A 15205-nucleotide genomic window follows, 5' to 3' on the forward strand; every position below is an offset into this window, starting at 1 on the left:
TCCAAATCACCAGTAATTAGATGAAAATGAAGCCCTCTTTTCATAATCTTGGTTTCCCTATACGGTTTCAGCTTGCAAACTTGATTTCTGACAGCAGAGCTCATTCAGACCACCCTCTCCACTTGCAGCAAAGATGAGGTGCAGGTTTTGCTCCCTATCCTATGTATTGGACTGGTGAGAACTTGATGCAGCCTTAATGTAAACGTTGAAGTTGCTCAGGGGTACTGTCCTAGGTTCCTCCAATACCACATTTGTTTACGGAGTGCAGGTAGACCAGCAGCATTCCTACCTCTCTTTGGGAAGAACCAGCTGCACCAAGAGTCCTCTGTCCAGTTCTGGGTGCCACAATTTACAAAGGATATTGACAAGCTGGAACATGTGCAGAAGGGGATGATCAAGACAATCAGCAGTTTGGAAGCCAGGCCTGCTGAGGAACAGCTGAGGGAGGTGGGTATTATGCAATAGCCATATCTAAAGAGCTGTCACATGGAGCAAGCTTGTTTTCTCCTCCAAAGGCTAGGACCTGAACCAATGTCTTCAAAGGAGATTCCCACTCAACTTCAGGAAGATCTTTCTGACTGCAAGAGCTGTTTGACAGTGGAACAGACTCCCATGAGAGGTGGTGGTCTCTCCTTCCTTAGAGGCTTTTAAGCAGAGGTTGGATGGCCATCTGTCATAGTTGAGATTCCTGCATTGCAGAGGATCGGACTGGATGACCCTCGGGACCCAACTATACAACTCTTTGAGTCCATGTGGCAACTGTCATTCATAGTAAACAAAGCAAATGTCCCAGAATCTAGTTTGCTCTGTCTCTCTGCCTGTTTGCTTCAAACAACGGTGGTTGATATACTTCACAAATTTCAGCGACTCTGGGTCTCTATAAACCAAGGCCAAACAGTTCATCTCTGGAGTGATCAGCAGCAGCTTGAAGAAAAAAACCAAAGGAAGTGTTAAGGAAACAAGCTGATACAATTTACTTCTGCAGAAGACAGAGAGGAGACATTCTGGTATCAGGGTCAGGTTAAACAACTTACTCTGTACACGTGTAGAATAAGTGAATCAAATTCCTGCTCCAGTTAAATTGGGAAAGGTTTCAATGCAGATTCCTTGAAAACAGCAACACTACACAGCCCTCCAAATTAGAGGTGTGAGCAAGAAGACCACTGTACTGCCCCCCCTCCCCAAGCTTAAGCCAATCTGTTTTGCTATAAGAAAAAAGAAATGGGCAACGTGAATTGCTGACACTTCAGCAATTCACTTCAGCACAGTTGCCCTGTGCATGTCCCAAACTTATGTATGGGGCGTGGGGAGCATGGAGTAAACTGCTTTCAAAATGGTCTGATAAAGCACAAGAGGGGTAGAGACAACTGCTTACCTCTTCATCTTCATCTTTTGCAAGGTATGAAGTAAAGCCACCATACTCCACGTCCCAATCTTGAAAAAAAGAAATGAGCAGTTGTCATTTGTTTTGTAAAGTTTTCCAAAGTCACTGCTCACTCCCACTGAACTATTAAGAAAAGTTGTATGCCAAGCATATGACTTGTTTTAGATGTAGATTTTGTCAAATTTACCTCAAAAGAACATTCTAGGGGCAGCTTATGGTTTCTAACACAAATACAGTGGTACCTCTGGATGTGAGCAGGATCTGTTCCAGAGCCCCGTTCGCATCCTGAAGCGAACGCAACCCGTGTCTGTGGGTCGCGATTCGCCGCTTCCGCGTGATGTCATTTTGAGCATCTGCATGAGCGACGAAATCCGGAAGTAATGTGCTCTGTTAACTTCTGGGTCGCCGCAGAGCATAACCTGAAAATGCTCAACCTGAAGCACATTTAACCCAAGGTATGACTGTACTCATATTCATGGGCTACATAAAGAAATGCAGCAGTATAAAAAGCCCAAATCCAAGTCTTAGCATTAAAATGATGGAACAAAGGTTTCACAGCTTGCCTTTTAACTTTTCATTATGTTTAGGGCGGCCTTTGCCAACCACGTGCCCTCCCAATGTATTGGACTACAGCCTGGCTCTGGCTGAAAGTTGTAGTCCAAAACTTCTAAGGAACGTCTGGTTGGCAAGGGTTGCTTTAGGGGGTGGTGCTTCCTGGATGTCTGAAGGAAGTTTCATTACTCTCCTCTGTCTCAGGCAGCTAAGCAAGTATTTCCTATTCGTTGTCTTCCTTTTAATATAAGAAAAACCCTGTTTACTAAGAGACAAAGCAAGAGGACCAGAGTTCTGGGAAATGCCAATAGACCATTCTTGCTTCCAGTCCCCACAATACACACGTTGGCTGAATGAGACTAGCTCAGCTGAGCTGTTTGCCGGCTGACTTTTGTGCTCAAGCACAGATGCACCCACAGGAAAAGGACACCTGTCCCTACCTGGGTTGTGCTGAAAGTTGTGTGCTATGACATCTTGGATTGCTCCCTCTGGGCATACTTCAAGAAACACTGTGGGAGATGCAAGTCTGGAACAGACCCATCTTGCGCTATTTATGGGTCTCTACCCAGCTTCACATAAATGCTCAAGGCAGCTTAAAACCAAAAGAAAGCACACCAATGCATTTGAGGAAGAATGCCTTTAAGAAGGTCTTATCTTAAATTTAATGATATAACTACAGGACAGTGGACAGTGAAACAAATTCATCAGGCAGAAGAAAAAAACATTACTTAGAAAATAAATACATGGATCTTGAAGCTGAAAAAAGGTGGCCTTCTAGAAACATTTGCTGAATGCATCAAACACCAAACAGTTTAGTGGTGATCCCTTTTCTTTTTTAATGAAGGAAAGAAAGACACCTATTTAATTGTGCAATCTGAGGTGGGCCTCCCATAAGATTTTGCCCAAGTTCTTTTATAACAGAAGGTTCTGCGATTGGGTTCACTAAGAAATACAAGTGAGTGTGTTTATATATGGGCCATAACTTATTGGCCGTTTGACTTGCATACAGGTTTGTATTATATATTGTCACATTTTAAAGTATTTATAAAAGTTTTATTTTATGTAGCTTAGAATCTTTACAGCATTATCTTTGCACATAAGCCCTTCAGACATTCTTGCCAAAATTCATTGAGCGTATTGAACAATAAAAATTGGCATCTTCAAGATATATTTCTGCTTTTGTTTTGTTAGCTTAAAACCAAACTAACCTTCACACCCACAGAAGAGCAGCAGATCTAGGGAGAACTCTGTTGTTTCAGCATCATGGACTAGAGTGTAGCAACCTTTGGTCCAATGCCTCAGCTCTCCAGTACACAGAGGGACACTTGAGTCTGAGGGGGAAGATAGCCAAAAGGACATGACTGGTGAGCAGGTGACAGACCCCACAAGTCTCCTATATAGAGCCTAGCATAGCTTCAGATCCCAAGGATTCCCCATTCAACTGTGCACCCCAGCAGCTTTCCTCCAAGCTAAATGACAGGCAAAACACACTCTAACCCTCTCCAGATCTAGTAAGAATAGCCAGAGGCTTTGGGAAAAAACCTCTCCAGTTATGTGCACTTTTGCTCCCCACATGCATGAAGGCAACAAAGAAATGGATGCGAGCTCTGAAGAGTCCCTTTCAACATACTCCAAGGTAACACAAACTACTATTTTTGCCCAGGCAATTCAATTGCGGTACCAAGGAAAGCTCAATTCCACAATGAAGTGCAAAAATTTCCTCAATCTGTATACAGCTTCCCTATTTTGCATAGTTCCTTCTGATTTTGCTAGTCAAATCATCAGGAGGGGCAGGAAGTTATCTGGGACATCCAGTCACACTTCTGTCTTTGGAGATTCCAGCAGCTGTTGCCTAGGCAGCTTCAAACATATCCAGGCAACTTTAAGGGATACAAACTAGGTTATAAATATTAAATCTGTGTACTCCCAAGGAATCATACTCATTGTCTACTCTTAATAGTAACATATTTAAAAAACCCCACAAAGACCCTCTAATATGCAGGACTTAATAGTTTTTGGCCAAATTTCCTCTTAGGAACTCACAACTTTCAGAATATTGATTAGCAGAAGCTAGTCTGGTGACGACAAATGAACCCAAGAATATTAACCCAGCCAAAGTAGAATGTAACAACTGTGGTTTGAATTGTCTAGGAACGGGGCCCTGAGCACTTCATCGTTAAGGCATACCATAAAGCAGTGGCTATGTTGAAAAATAAGGTGTCATTGCAACTAGATAGCAGTGATTTACACACCACACACTCTGTTGACCTTGTTGTCCGAGATGCTCCCATGTGCCTCTGTGTACTCCTGACTGCCAGTTTCCTCTTGGCTGCTTTCTCCTTGTGTGCATCTGGAAGAATCCCCGCCTGCAGCAATTTCTCCTTCCCCTTCCTTTTCATCGTCTTCTTCCCCAGGAGCTAGAAAGTGCAGCTTCAAGCCTGTGAAGTTGGAAAGGAGCAGGAAGAAGGCTTCTGAGCGGAATAGCTCCATGCAATTTTTCAAAATGTCCGGCAGGCTCTCCTCTTCAGCTTTGTCATAATGCCTAAAAATGACAAGACTTTGTCAAAAATGTATAATTTGCTGTTGAAATGGAATACTCAGGATGAGACGGTTAAATCTGCAATGATTAAATGGGCACAAGACGTTGGACATAATATTATGTTTGCTGACTGGGAACAGTTATGGACCACAGGTATGACGTTTACGGCATGTAATGCCTTAAGAGAGAATATTATGAAAATGATATACAGGTGGTACATGACCCCAGTCAAGCTTGCAAAAATCTATCATTTGCCCGATAATAAATGTTGGAAATGTAAGGAAAACGAAGGTACATTCTTTCACCTTTGGTGGACGTGCCCTAGGATTAAGGCTTTCTGGGAAATGATATATAATGAATTGAAAAAGGTATTTAAATATACCTTCTTGAAGAAACCAGAGGCCTTTCTCTTGGGCATGGTTGGCCAATTGGTGCCAAAGAAGGACAGAACGTTTTTTCTGCCCCTCCTGATGATTTGACTAGCAAAATCAGAAGGAACTATGCAAAATAGGGAAGCTGTATACAGATTGAGGAAACGTTTTTTATACAACAGCAGCAAGAATACTTATTGCAAAGTTGGAAGACGCAAGATTTACCCACTCTGGAAGAATGGTAGATGAAGATGATCGACTGTATGGGATTGGCAGAAATGACTGGCAGAATCCGTGACCAGGGAGAAGAGTCGGCGGAAGAAGATTGGAAGAAATTTAAGGACTATTTACAGAAATATTGTAAAATTAAAGAATGTTGAATGATGTTGGATTGAAATTAAGGGGTTTCCAGCTGTAATGTTTTGAGATAAGGATTTGCTGAGTAAATAATTTGAATTGGAATACAAGAAGGGGAGGTATGAGGAGGTCAGGGAAATATGTCATTGAAAATTAAGTATTGAGAACTGTATGTGTCTTTTTTTGCTTTTTTCTTTTTGTTTGTATAAAATTGGAAACTTAATAAATATCTTTATAAAAAATAAATAAACGACAAGCAGCATTCTTAAGAGGGGCTACATCATTCTGCACACCTCAAAGATAGCTTGTTCAAATTCTGAACTAAGGCAACCCCAGTTATACAAAGAGATTACATTATGCAAATAAAGCACATGGTGGCTCATTTGTGACGTTGATTCCACTTTATGATGCAGGTTTTCAAAGCACAGATCATGGGGAGAGGAGACTTTCATACTTGTATCCTGCCTTATTTCTGAGGAGCTCAGGGAGGAGTATGTGGGCTTCTGTTCTACTTATCCTCCTGGTAACCCTATGGAAGTCGGTTAGGGCTGAGAGAAGGTGACTGGCTCAAGGTCACCCAGAATGTTTCATGGCTCAGAAGGGATTTGAATGCAAAACTTCCTGGTCAAAAGGGCTGAATTATGCATTATGTGTGGCATGGATCTGCCACAAAAACAGTTGTTCTTTGGACTCTGCCCATAACCTGTAGGCAAAGCTACTTGTGCCAGGACATCTTTGCTTTGTATGCTTCCCCTGTCTCTGCTCCACATCACTGGCTGCCATGGGTGAGTTTTCCCTGGACAATGACATCACAACACAGGAAAAGTGAGTGGGGTGCAGGAAGACTTTTTTTGCAGCAGCCTGCACTTAGCATTCAGTTCTGCCCCCCCCCCAGCCTAGTAATCCCCCCATTGGGAAAAGCAAAACTATTGTATCTGTAGATTTCCATCCCACTTTTTCACTGGAGTCCTCAAAATGTCTAATAACTTTTTTTTAATACAAAAAAAAAAGGTTAACCAAGAACCATATGCCCTCAAACGAAACCAAAACAACCAGCCTTACTGGAGAGGAGCTGGCATCAGATAAGAACATATGAAGAGCCTGTTGCATCAGGCCAAATTCTCATCTAGTCCAGCGTCCTGTTCTCAGTGGCTAACCAGAACGCCTGTGGGAAACCTGCAAGCACGACCTGAGCACAAGAGCAGTCTCCCCTCCTGTGGTTTCCAGCAACCAGCAATCACAAGCATTACTGCCTCCAACAATGGAGGCAAAGCATAGTCATTGTGGCTAGTAGCCACTGACAGCACCATCCTTCATGAATTACATATAAAGGGGTGGGGGAGAAAGAGTGGGAGAACGGTTCAACTGGAATACACTTTTATGTTCTCTGCCTCCAACGTTACCAGGGGTGAGGGACATGAAACAAGGCAGGATGCTGAAGCCCTAGATCCAAATCTAAAGGAGTCCTGCTCAGCCCAATCTGTCTTCAGGGATTTTATGCAGCGTTAAAATATAGAAGGCACTCTCTTGTAAACATAAAGATTACCAAATGGATTTACTGAAGTTCTCAGCAAGTCAAATTACAATCGCAGAACAAAATGAGTTCAAAACACACAGCATGAGTGAGATGGCATGAACACAGTTGACCATAAGAAGCAAGATGCAATATAGACAGAAGCAGCCTGAATTGGTCCTACCTTTTGTTAGGGGGCCCCCTGCTGCTCCATTTGAGTCCGTCCTTCTTCAGAGCCTCACAGATGAGCTGAAATTTCTCTCTCTAGGAACCAAGGCACATTCAAACAGCTTTTGAAGCAAGTCCCACATTTCTGCCTAAGCAGTACTAGCCATTCTGCTTCAGTTTGAGTGCTGCATGCCAGGCTCTCTCTAGAAAACTAGAGAAAGCGAGTTGGTCCAAATGGGATTTAGTTAAATCACACATGGTTTTTCGTTTTCTTGCAGGGGAATGCCTCACGTAGCTGATCCTTGGGCCTCCATCTGATTAATTGCACCAAAGTAATGGCATTCCCAGCAGTGAGGAACCTTACTCAGCCCAAGGACTGCACCATCTTATGGGCAACCTTCTGGACCATGCCTTAGTGGTTGAGGGGCAAGAAGCAAAATGGGGACAAAAATTGACCTGCACTACCTTTATACCACAGGCTACATTCCAGCCACACAAAAGTCACAGGTTTTTACACACAGGTGCTGCAGTACGATAACCGACAGGAGTGAGACCCTGTCAGAGTATAATATCTCTGCTCAGATGTGCACTGGCTGTGATTTGTCACCAAGCCAAATTCAAGGCATTACTATTAGTATATCACACCCTTAACAGATTAGGATCTTATTCCATATATCCCCACTTGACCATGTCAATCTGCAGAACTGGCACTTTGACAAGTGTCATGTAATATTTGTATCTCATTTGCAAGAATTGAGATACCTCCTCCTCTCGGGAACTCCCAACACATTATTAAGCAGGCATCTCCATGGCATTTTCAACTTTTCTCTTTCCCTTTTTAAACCGTCCTTCTGCTCACCCCATTGTACTGAACAACATTGTAAGGTAGGAAATGACTTTCCAAAACCCACCTTGAGAAAATCCTTTAGCAGGGTCTCAGACCGATCTTCAAACTCCTCTTGGATCTGGGCCTGGGAATCCATGTCTAGATAAACTGGATTGATCCAATCATATAAAATTTCGTGCTAGGGAAAAATGAAACAAGGAAAGGCTAAGAAAGAAAAATCCAACAAAATATCCATTATGAAGAAATCTCCCTCACCAGGAACCCCCTTTAGGACAAGAATCTGGAATAATTTTACTGTGTGGACTCTATATCTGAAAAACGTGCCCTCCCCTTTACTCTGAGCTAAAATTTGATGAAAAATTTGGCATGGATGCCAGGAAAGATAAAACTGGTGTCCCCTCATTTGGCCCGTTACAGGCACAGAATTTCCTGCCCCCACTTGAGTGGAATTAAACTTCAGCCCCAAAGGATTCTCTCTTGTGTGGCAACCTAGTGGCAGAAGAAAAGCAGAGACCAGTGTGGAATCTGAAAAGTAGGTGTTTGTGCTCCCCTGTCCCATGCAGCAACTGAGTGGTGAATATACTGTTGAATTAGGTCATAGAATGAGCAACATTTATTTACATCACGAGGGAGGTGAGGGCTCCGTGGCAAAAGTGGTTCCACATAGCGCACTGGCCTTGCCACCGAGGGACCGTGAAACCAGCCGCTCACAGACAAGCGGCACTTCCCTTCGGAAATAACTTCAGCCACCTGGAATGGGAGAAATCAAAAGGACATGCTATTAGCACTTTTGTCTTTGGCACAGGGACCAAAGAGAAATCACAAAGGGACTCCTACTGATTTAGAATTGTGTCTTACACCATCCTGAAGACTGGGCCATAGCAGGATTTGAAAATAAATCTAGCATCAATTATGAAGCATCAGCTAAATGAAATGTCATAGGTCAAAGCTTCACCGAGCCAGATTAACTCAAGTTCCAAACCAAATAAATAAAACATGTCTGTGGGGTGACTAAACTATTATATGCAGCTGAGGCCGCGGAGATCTTGAGCACCCCTGGCACTAGAGGATCTGGCTAGGGCACTGAGTCTGTCTGGTATTCCTATTTGCCTCCCGCTCCCAGGTGCTCTTGATGAAAGGCAAACCTACCACAAAGCACAGGGAGAAGGCTACCTATGGACTGTCAGGCTTACGCCAAAGGCAGCTGTCAAAGCAGAACGAGGAGCTGAAAATTTAGGTTTGGAGAGTCAAGACAGAAGCCTAAAAGCTGGGCTCACAATGAGTTTGGCTTGAAGGTCTACCTCCAGGCCCACAAATCACAGGAAGAGGGTGGGCCTCAAGTAAACTGCAAGGCCGAGTTTCCTGGAACATAGGGTATATCAGACGCTAGGAGAAGAATGTGGAGGAGTATTATGGACACATGCACAGAGGATGTAAAGAACAAAGAGAGAAGTTCCTTGCCTGATGGAAAGAGACTGGTGATACTTCAAAGAAAGTGAGCGAGTTCCATGAAGGGACCACAGACTTGACAATCTCCAAAGGTTGGAAGTTATCTGCCGGGGGGAAAGTATCACACAACATACACCATTGAGTATGCAGTTCTAGCACCATACTGCAGTCACATTTCTACCACAACATCTCCAGATCAACCACAAAGCCAGGAGAAATTGCCAGTTTTGAACCAATATTTTACCTCCTGCTCCTACAGGCCATTAACCAACATCTGTGTTTGTGCAGACTCTCACTATGGACAGCATTCATGACCCACTGAGGTAGATGGCATCCAATCCAAAGTATTGAAAGAGATGGAACGATCAGGCTTCCAAGACTCAAGTGTTGCCCTGAAGCTACAGACCGTGACCTATTAGCAACTAGGCCTGGGCGATGTATCAAAACATCGCCAGGACCAGTAAGAGGGCCAGAGCATAATGGCTGTTTCGCCTGGCAGTATTTCGCAGGTGAGGAGATACTGCAGTATTTTTACAGGCACCACATAATATTCGTACCACATCTGTTAAGAACTTGATTGTTTAGCGTGGCAGCACTGACGCTTTGGAACTCCCTGCCTATTGATATCAGGCAGGCGCCTTCACTATATCCTTTTTGGCACCTGCTGAAGACATTCTTATTTAGACACGCCTACCCAGATGTTTACGGGACGCGGGTGGCGCTGTGGGTAAAACCTTAGCGCCTAGGACTTGCCGATCGTATGGTCGGCGGTTCGAATCCCCGCGGCGGGGTGAGCTCCCATCTTTCGGTCCCAGCTCCTGCCCACCTAGCAGTTCGAAAGCACTCCTAAGTGCAAGTAGATAAATAGGTACCACTTTATAGCAGGAAGGTAAACAGCGTTTCCGTGTGCTGCGCTGGTGCTGGCTCGCCAGCTGCAGCTTCGTCACGCTGGCCACGTGACCCGGAAGTGTCTGCGGTCAGCGCTGGCCCCCGGCCTCTTAAGTGAGATGGGCGCACAACCCTAGAGTCGGACACGACTGGCCCGTATGGGCAGGGGTACCTTTACCTTTACCTTTTTACCCAGATATTTAGAAGATTTGTATGAGTTAATTTGTTTTAGTCTATTGTGGTTTTTACTTTCTGTATGTTTTAAATTATGGTTGTGAATTTTTATCTTTTTTTTGTAATACCAGGCTTTAAAAATGCCTAGATGGCTGCTTGTCCCTTGTGCGGTCTGCTGGCCATCCAGATGCTGCAATATCAAGGAATGTTCACATACACTCTAACTTGTGATCAACCAGGGTTGGCAATCAGTGCAACTGCTATGATGGAATCAGATCCCTTGAGTTAGAGCGGCAGTGAGGGGAGAATCACAGAGAGCTTAAGGCTAACCTGGATTGTGTGGTATTCATGAGAAGTGGTAGGTGGTTCTCAGGATACCAAGCATGGGGGAGGGGGTTACAGGGAAACGCTGGAGAGGTGAGGAGCATTAAAATTATGTTTCTCACAGAAAATATGGTTTGTCACAGAAAAGGAAAACCTTACAAGCACTATTTTGGCAGCACTCTAATGCAGAGTTAAGATAGCAATACTGCTATTCAAAAGAACCAGCTAAAAGTAGCATGGAAACTTTACTTTTATAGCTTGCTTGCTTAGAACCCACAACAGTAAATACTGCAGGCGGAACTGGATTACTGTATTGCACCTACCATCTGTGCTGAACAGATCCAGGGTACCTCCATCACTTTTACCCCACGGTGGTACAAGGTAAAGGATGAAAGCAATTCGCCGTCCCTCCAACTCGTCATCGTGACAGAGCAAGGCATCTGCAACAGCATATGATTTAGTTGAGCAAGATCAGTGCTGAGTGTACTGGATGTTCCAGATAAACTACCAGGCTTCATTCTTTTGCCCCAACCCTAGGTCAACAGGACCCATCAGATACTGTTCCCAGACCCTCCTACCAGTACAGTGAACTCGTCTCTGCAACAGGTCCTGCAGGTAGGTTGCTTACCTGTATATTCATATTTGGCACAGGACAGATCAATGGTTGGCTCCAGCTCCACTTGGGTTACATCAGAAAGCCAAGACTGGAACTCTTCAAAGAGAACTTTTCTAAAAAGAGGAACAACATGGAACGTGAGGCTGCTAAACTTCAACCATTTATGTTGCATGTGGAATAAAACCTGACCTTTTGGCATCTATCTTTACTGATAAAAAGACCAGAATCCACCTGAAAGGTCTCCATATACTCCCAATACATGTTAAAAAGCAAGCAAAGGTTGAGTAGGGTGTGGGGGCCAATTAGTAGAAGTCCAGTCAGCACATATCTCAGTCAACCCACACATTCTTCAGCCCACCCCCACCCCAAATCTTGTCTTAAGCACAGAAACCTGTTAGATCAGACCAAAGGTCCATTTGATCCAGCACTCTGCTCTCACAGTGGCCAACCAGATGCCTCTATAAAGCTCATAAACAGGACATGAGAGCAACAGAACCCTCCCCTCTTGTGCTCTTTAGCAATGGGTATTCAGAGACATACTGCCTCCAATACTGGAGTTATCTTCACATTTAAAAGGAAAAACAATTAAGATGGACATGCCTAGTGCTCAAAATCCAACACTGAAGCATGGCTTATGATCGCGGACCCAGAAATAAGTCCCAAAGAAATTAGATGGGCTTACTTCCAAGTAAGTATGATTGCTTTAGAACTGAGGGGATATAACTAGCATAACACAAGCAAGCAGGCCAAATTGCCACTATCTTTTTAAGTATCACGGAAAATTAGGTCGCAGCAGTTGCTGTTGTTCTCAGCATACACAAGAACACCCCTGCATCTTTGACTTGGCCATCATAATCCACAGTAGTCTTTGGCACATTACAAAGCAGAATTTTACCTTAAAGCAGCGATGTAAGGCCCTCCTCTGTTCTTCAGGTCATCAGACTATGCATAGGCAACAAGAAGCAACAAGAGTTACAACTTTTACCCTACACTCCAAATGGTTTTTATGGTAACAGCAAATTTCATTTATATCTGGATGATCTCGCTAAAACAGCTTGCCAAATCCAGTCCCCAACTCCCACCGCATGTCATCTAAAAGGTGTGCAAGGAGAGTGAAGAGTCCCCTGTGAAGAGGGAGCTGACCAAGTAAGCTTTGCCCTCCTCGGTATGGTCACTCAAAAAACCCCCACAACTATACAACAGCTAGTAGTATTTCCTTCTGATTTCCCCCCCCCCAAAAAGTATGGAAAGGAGAACCCAAACACATGAACAGAACTTGAGGCCATCCTGGTCTCCCATCAACATTCTTAGTGGAGAGGTTGGGCAGTGGCTGCAGCTGCTGTAAAGAAAGCTCAACCAGCCTGACAGGTTGTGCATAAAACTGATCTGAGCTCTCGATCATTACCACCACTGACATTGCTTCTGAACAATAGATGTATGAATCCGATAGTCATGCCCTATAGGAAAATGACCATAAGAATCCATCCAAAGTAGGGAGTTTTGTAACTAAATAACTAGTGCCAGAGTTTGCTTTTTCTTCCACTCTTCCATTCCCTTTTCTTTTGGTGCCATGTCTTCTAAGCCTGGAGGGTAAGGATTGTTGATCATTCTAAGATGCTTTAGCAACCTTCTTTGGCTAGAGCAGAGTAAAAAACAAACAAAAAACTTTTAAAAAATAAATATGCCAAATAAAGCACCTGCTTGAATTTGTACAAGTCATTGCACTTTTCATGGAAATCCAGGCTCAAAAGTTCCTTTTGCAGACCTTCTGAAAAGTCCTCATTCTGGAAGAAGTTTGGGATGACACAGTGATGGAAAGGAACAGGATCTAAGACAATGGCCTCTGGAGAAAACAAAACAGACAACAGTTTCCTGAAACACATAACACAGCCCTGTATACATTTTACTGTGCTATCTAGCTGCAGGCATGTAAATCTTAATCCTGACAAAGTTGGCCTTTTCATCTTCAGTTCTGATACTTAAACCAAATTGTAGACAGCATATTAGATTATAGTTACCTTGCAAATAACTCTCATGGGTGACCTTGGGTCAGTGAGTCTCTCAGTCTAACCTACCTCACACGGGGTTGCTGTGAAGATAAAAAAATAGCGTAGGGGGAGAGAACACCACCTGAGGTGCTAGGAGGAAAGGTGGGGTATGAATGTAATAAATAATGAAGTTCATTAGTTGGGGGCCAAGTGGCATTCAGTTTAGGAATGCAAGGCATCCCTTAACCCCACATACATTATCGCTGGCTCAGGGAATGCTGCATATCCTCCTTTCAGGCCAATTTGTAGGGCTTTGTCAACTATTTTCACACTGACAACTTCAGGGATTAATGAGAGTCTGGCTGAGTCCCAGAGCTTGCTTTCAAGGACAGCATTTGTCCCTGCAGTCTCAAACAGTTTTTGAACACTGTACCATCAGATGACTCTTCCCACATCAATTTGTGAACATATGGAAGGCCCTGCTGGATCAAGCCAAAGGCCCATCTAGTTCTGCATTATATTCCCACACCTGCCAAACTATGGGAAGCCCACAAAAAAGCATGCGCCCATAGAACACTCCAATCATGACTCCCAGCAACTGCACACTACCTCTGATCCAAAAAGTAGTATGCAGGCATCACAACCACTAGCAACTGATAGCCTTAACTTCCATGGATTGGTCTTATCCTCTTTTAAAGCTATCCAAGTTGGCAGCCACCATCACATTTTGTAGTGGTGAAATTCACAGTTAAATCTGGTCTGCGTGAATAGGTATATCCTCTAGTTTGTCCTGAATCTCAGCTTGGCCCTGAGTTCTAGTATTATGAGGAAGGGAAAAAACCTGCTGTCTCCCTCGCTCCACATGTGTAATTTTAGAAATACAGTGGTACCTCAGGTTACATACGCTTCAGGTTAAAGACTCCGCTAACCCAGAAATAGTGCTTCAGGTTAAGAACTTTGCTTCAGGATGAGAACAGAAATCGGGCTCCGGCGGTGCGGCAGCTAAAGTGGTGCTTCAGGTTAAGAACAGTTTCAGGTAAAGTACGGACCTCTGGAATGAATTAAGTACTTAACCCGAGGTACCACTGTACTGTACACATTACCCACCCTTTTTCTAAGCTAACAAATCCCACGTGTTGCAGCCTTTCCCATAAGGAGCTGCTAGAGACCCTTGATACAGATCGTACCAAAAGTTATTAAACCCAATTTGGCTATTAATTATAAGGCAGCCGACAGCAAGGCATAAACACAGTAATTTGGCTTCTGATAGGCAAAGGGCTGTTCTTTTACAAATTCAGAGTTCTCGACCGTTCTCCGATATTTTTCCCTCACAACAGCCCTTTAAGGTATGTGATGCTGAGACAGGTACCAGCCGAATATCCACCTAGCGAGGTCTACGGCCGAGCGGGGGGTTGGAACTCGGGTCCAAGCGCAACTTTCTGCCCCAACCCACCACACCACCTCGTGAAACCGGTTCTGTCGGCGCGCCCAGTCCCGCACTTCCAGTCTGGGGCAGCACAACGCAGGCACTGGCTTCCTACTTCCATGAGGACTAGAGTCTTGGAGGCGCCCATGGAAAAGGGGTCCGAAGACGGAGAGCCCCGCCCCGGTCCCGCCTCCCTCGCTACTTGCTCGCCTCCCTCGCCTCCAAGCCCCGTGAGCCTACCGTGGTCAAGCGCTTTCTGGCAGGCCCAAGCCGCGGTCACCTTCTCCTTCAGGGCCGGCTCTCTCAGGGCTGCAGAAAACTCCGCGCGAACCTCTTGCTTGACTCGCTTCTTGGCCGCTTCTCCGTTGACGGGAGAACCAGAGTTTTCCACACGAGCCGAGTGGCTCCTGCTGCGCCTTCCACTCATCTTCCCCGCACGCATGTGCACACTACGCAAGAAACTACGTCTCCCGTCATACTTCACGCTTAAAGGCGGGCCTTATTCCTGGTCTAGCCAATCGTAGCGGTGGGCGCGAGGCGAGAGCGGGAATGAGCGCGAACGAGCGAGAAAGGGTGAAGAAAACCACGCAGAGATAGGATACGTACTCT

The 15205-nt window shown here is 44.5% G+C and overlaps 1 protein-coding gene across 1 annotated transcript; it reads right to left on the reverse strand.

Moving 5' to 3' along the window:
* Positions 1-16: 16 nt before the first annotated feature.
* OGFOD1 (2-oxoglutarate and iron dependent oxygenase domain containing 1) lies at positions 17-15198 on the reverse strand. The gene is made up of 13 exons (XM_053399459.1): positions 14837-15198; positions 12880-13025; positions 12078-12124; positions 11195-11295; positions 10890-11006; positions 9193-9284; positions 8353-8481; positions 7796-7909; positions 6901-6980; positions 4189-4478; positions 3145-3267; positions 1376-1434; positions 17-924 (listed from the first exon to the last, which is right to left on the reverse strand). The coding sequence occupies exons 1-13, from the start codon at positions 15036-15038 to the stop codon at positions 763-765; spliced, it is 1662 nt and encodes a 553-aa protein (XP_053255434.1). The 5' UTR covers positions 15039-15198; the 3' UTR covers positions 17-762.
* Positions 15199-15205: the final 7 nt, after the last annotated feature.

The sequence above is a fragment of the Podarcis raffonei genome, chromosome 8, assembly GCF_027172205.1.
Source record: "Podarcis raffonei isolate rPodRaf1 chromosome 8, rPodRaf1.pri, whole genome shotgun sequence".
Taxonomy (NCBI): domain Eukaryota; kingdom Metazoa; phylum Chordata; class Lepidosauria; order Squamata; family Lacertidae; genus Podarcis; species Podarcis raffonei.

Bases quoted from the DNA above. Each gene is read 5' to 3' on its own strand.
- OGFOD1 (XM_053399459.1), bottom strand. From the start codon at position 15,038: ATGCGTGCGGGGAAGATGAGTGGAAGGCGCAGCAGGAGCCACTCGGCT. The intron at 7,910-8,352 runs GTAAATAAATGT...ATTTTTCCCTAG, and splicing joins GCCCTCACCTCCCTCGTGAT to CACGAAATTTTATATGATTG. The intron at 4,479-6,900 runs GTAGGACCAATT...TGTCATTTTTAG, and splicing joins AGGGGGCCCCCTAACAAAAG to GCATTATGACAAAGCTGAAG.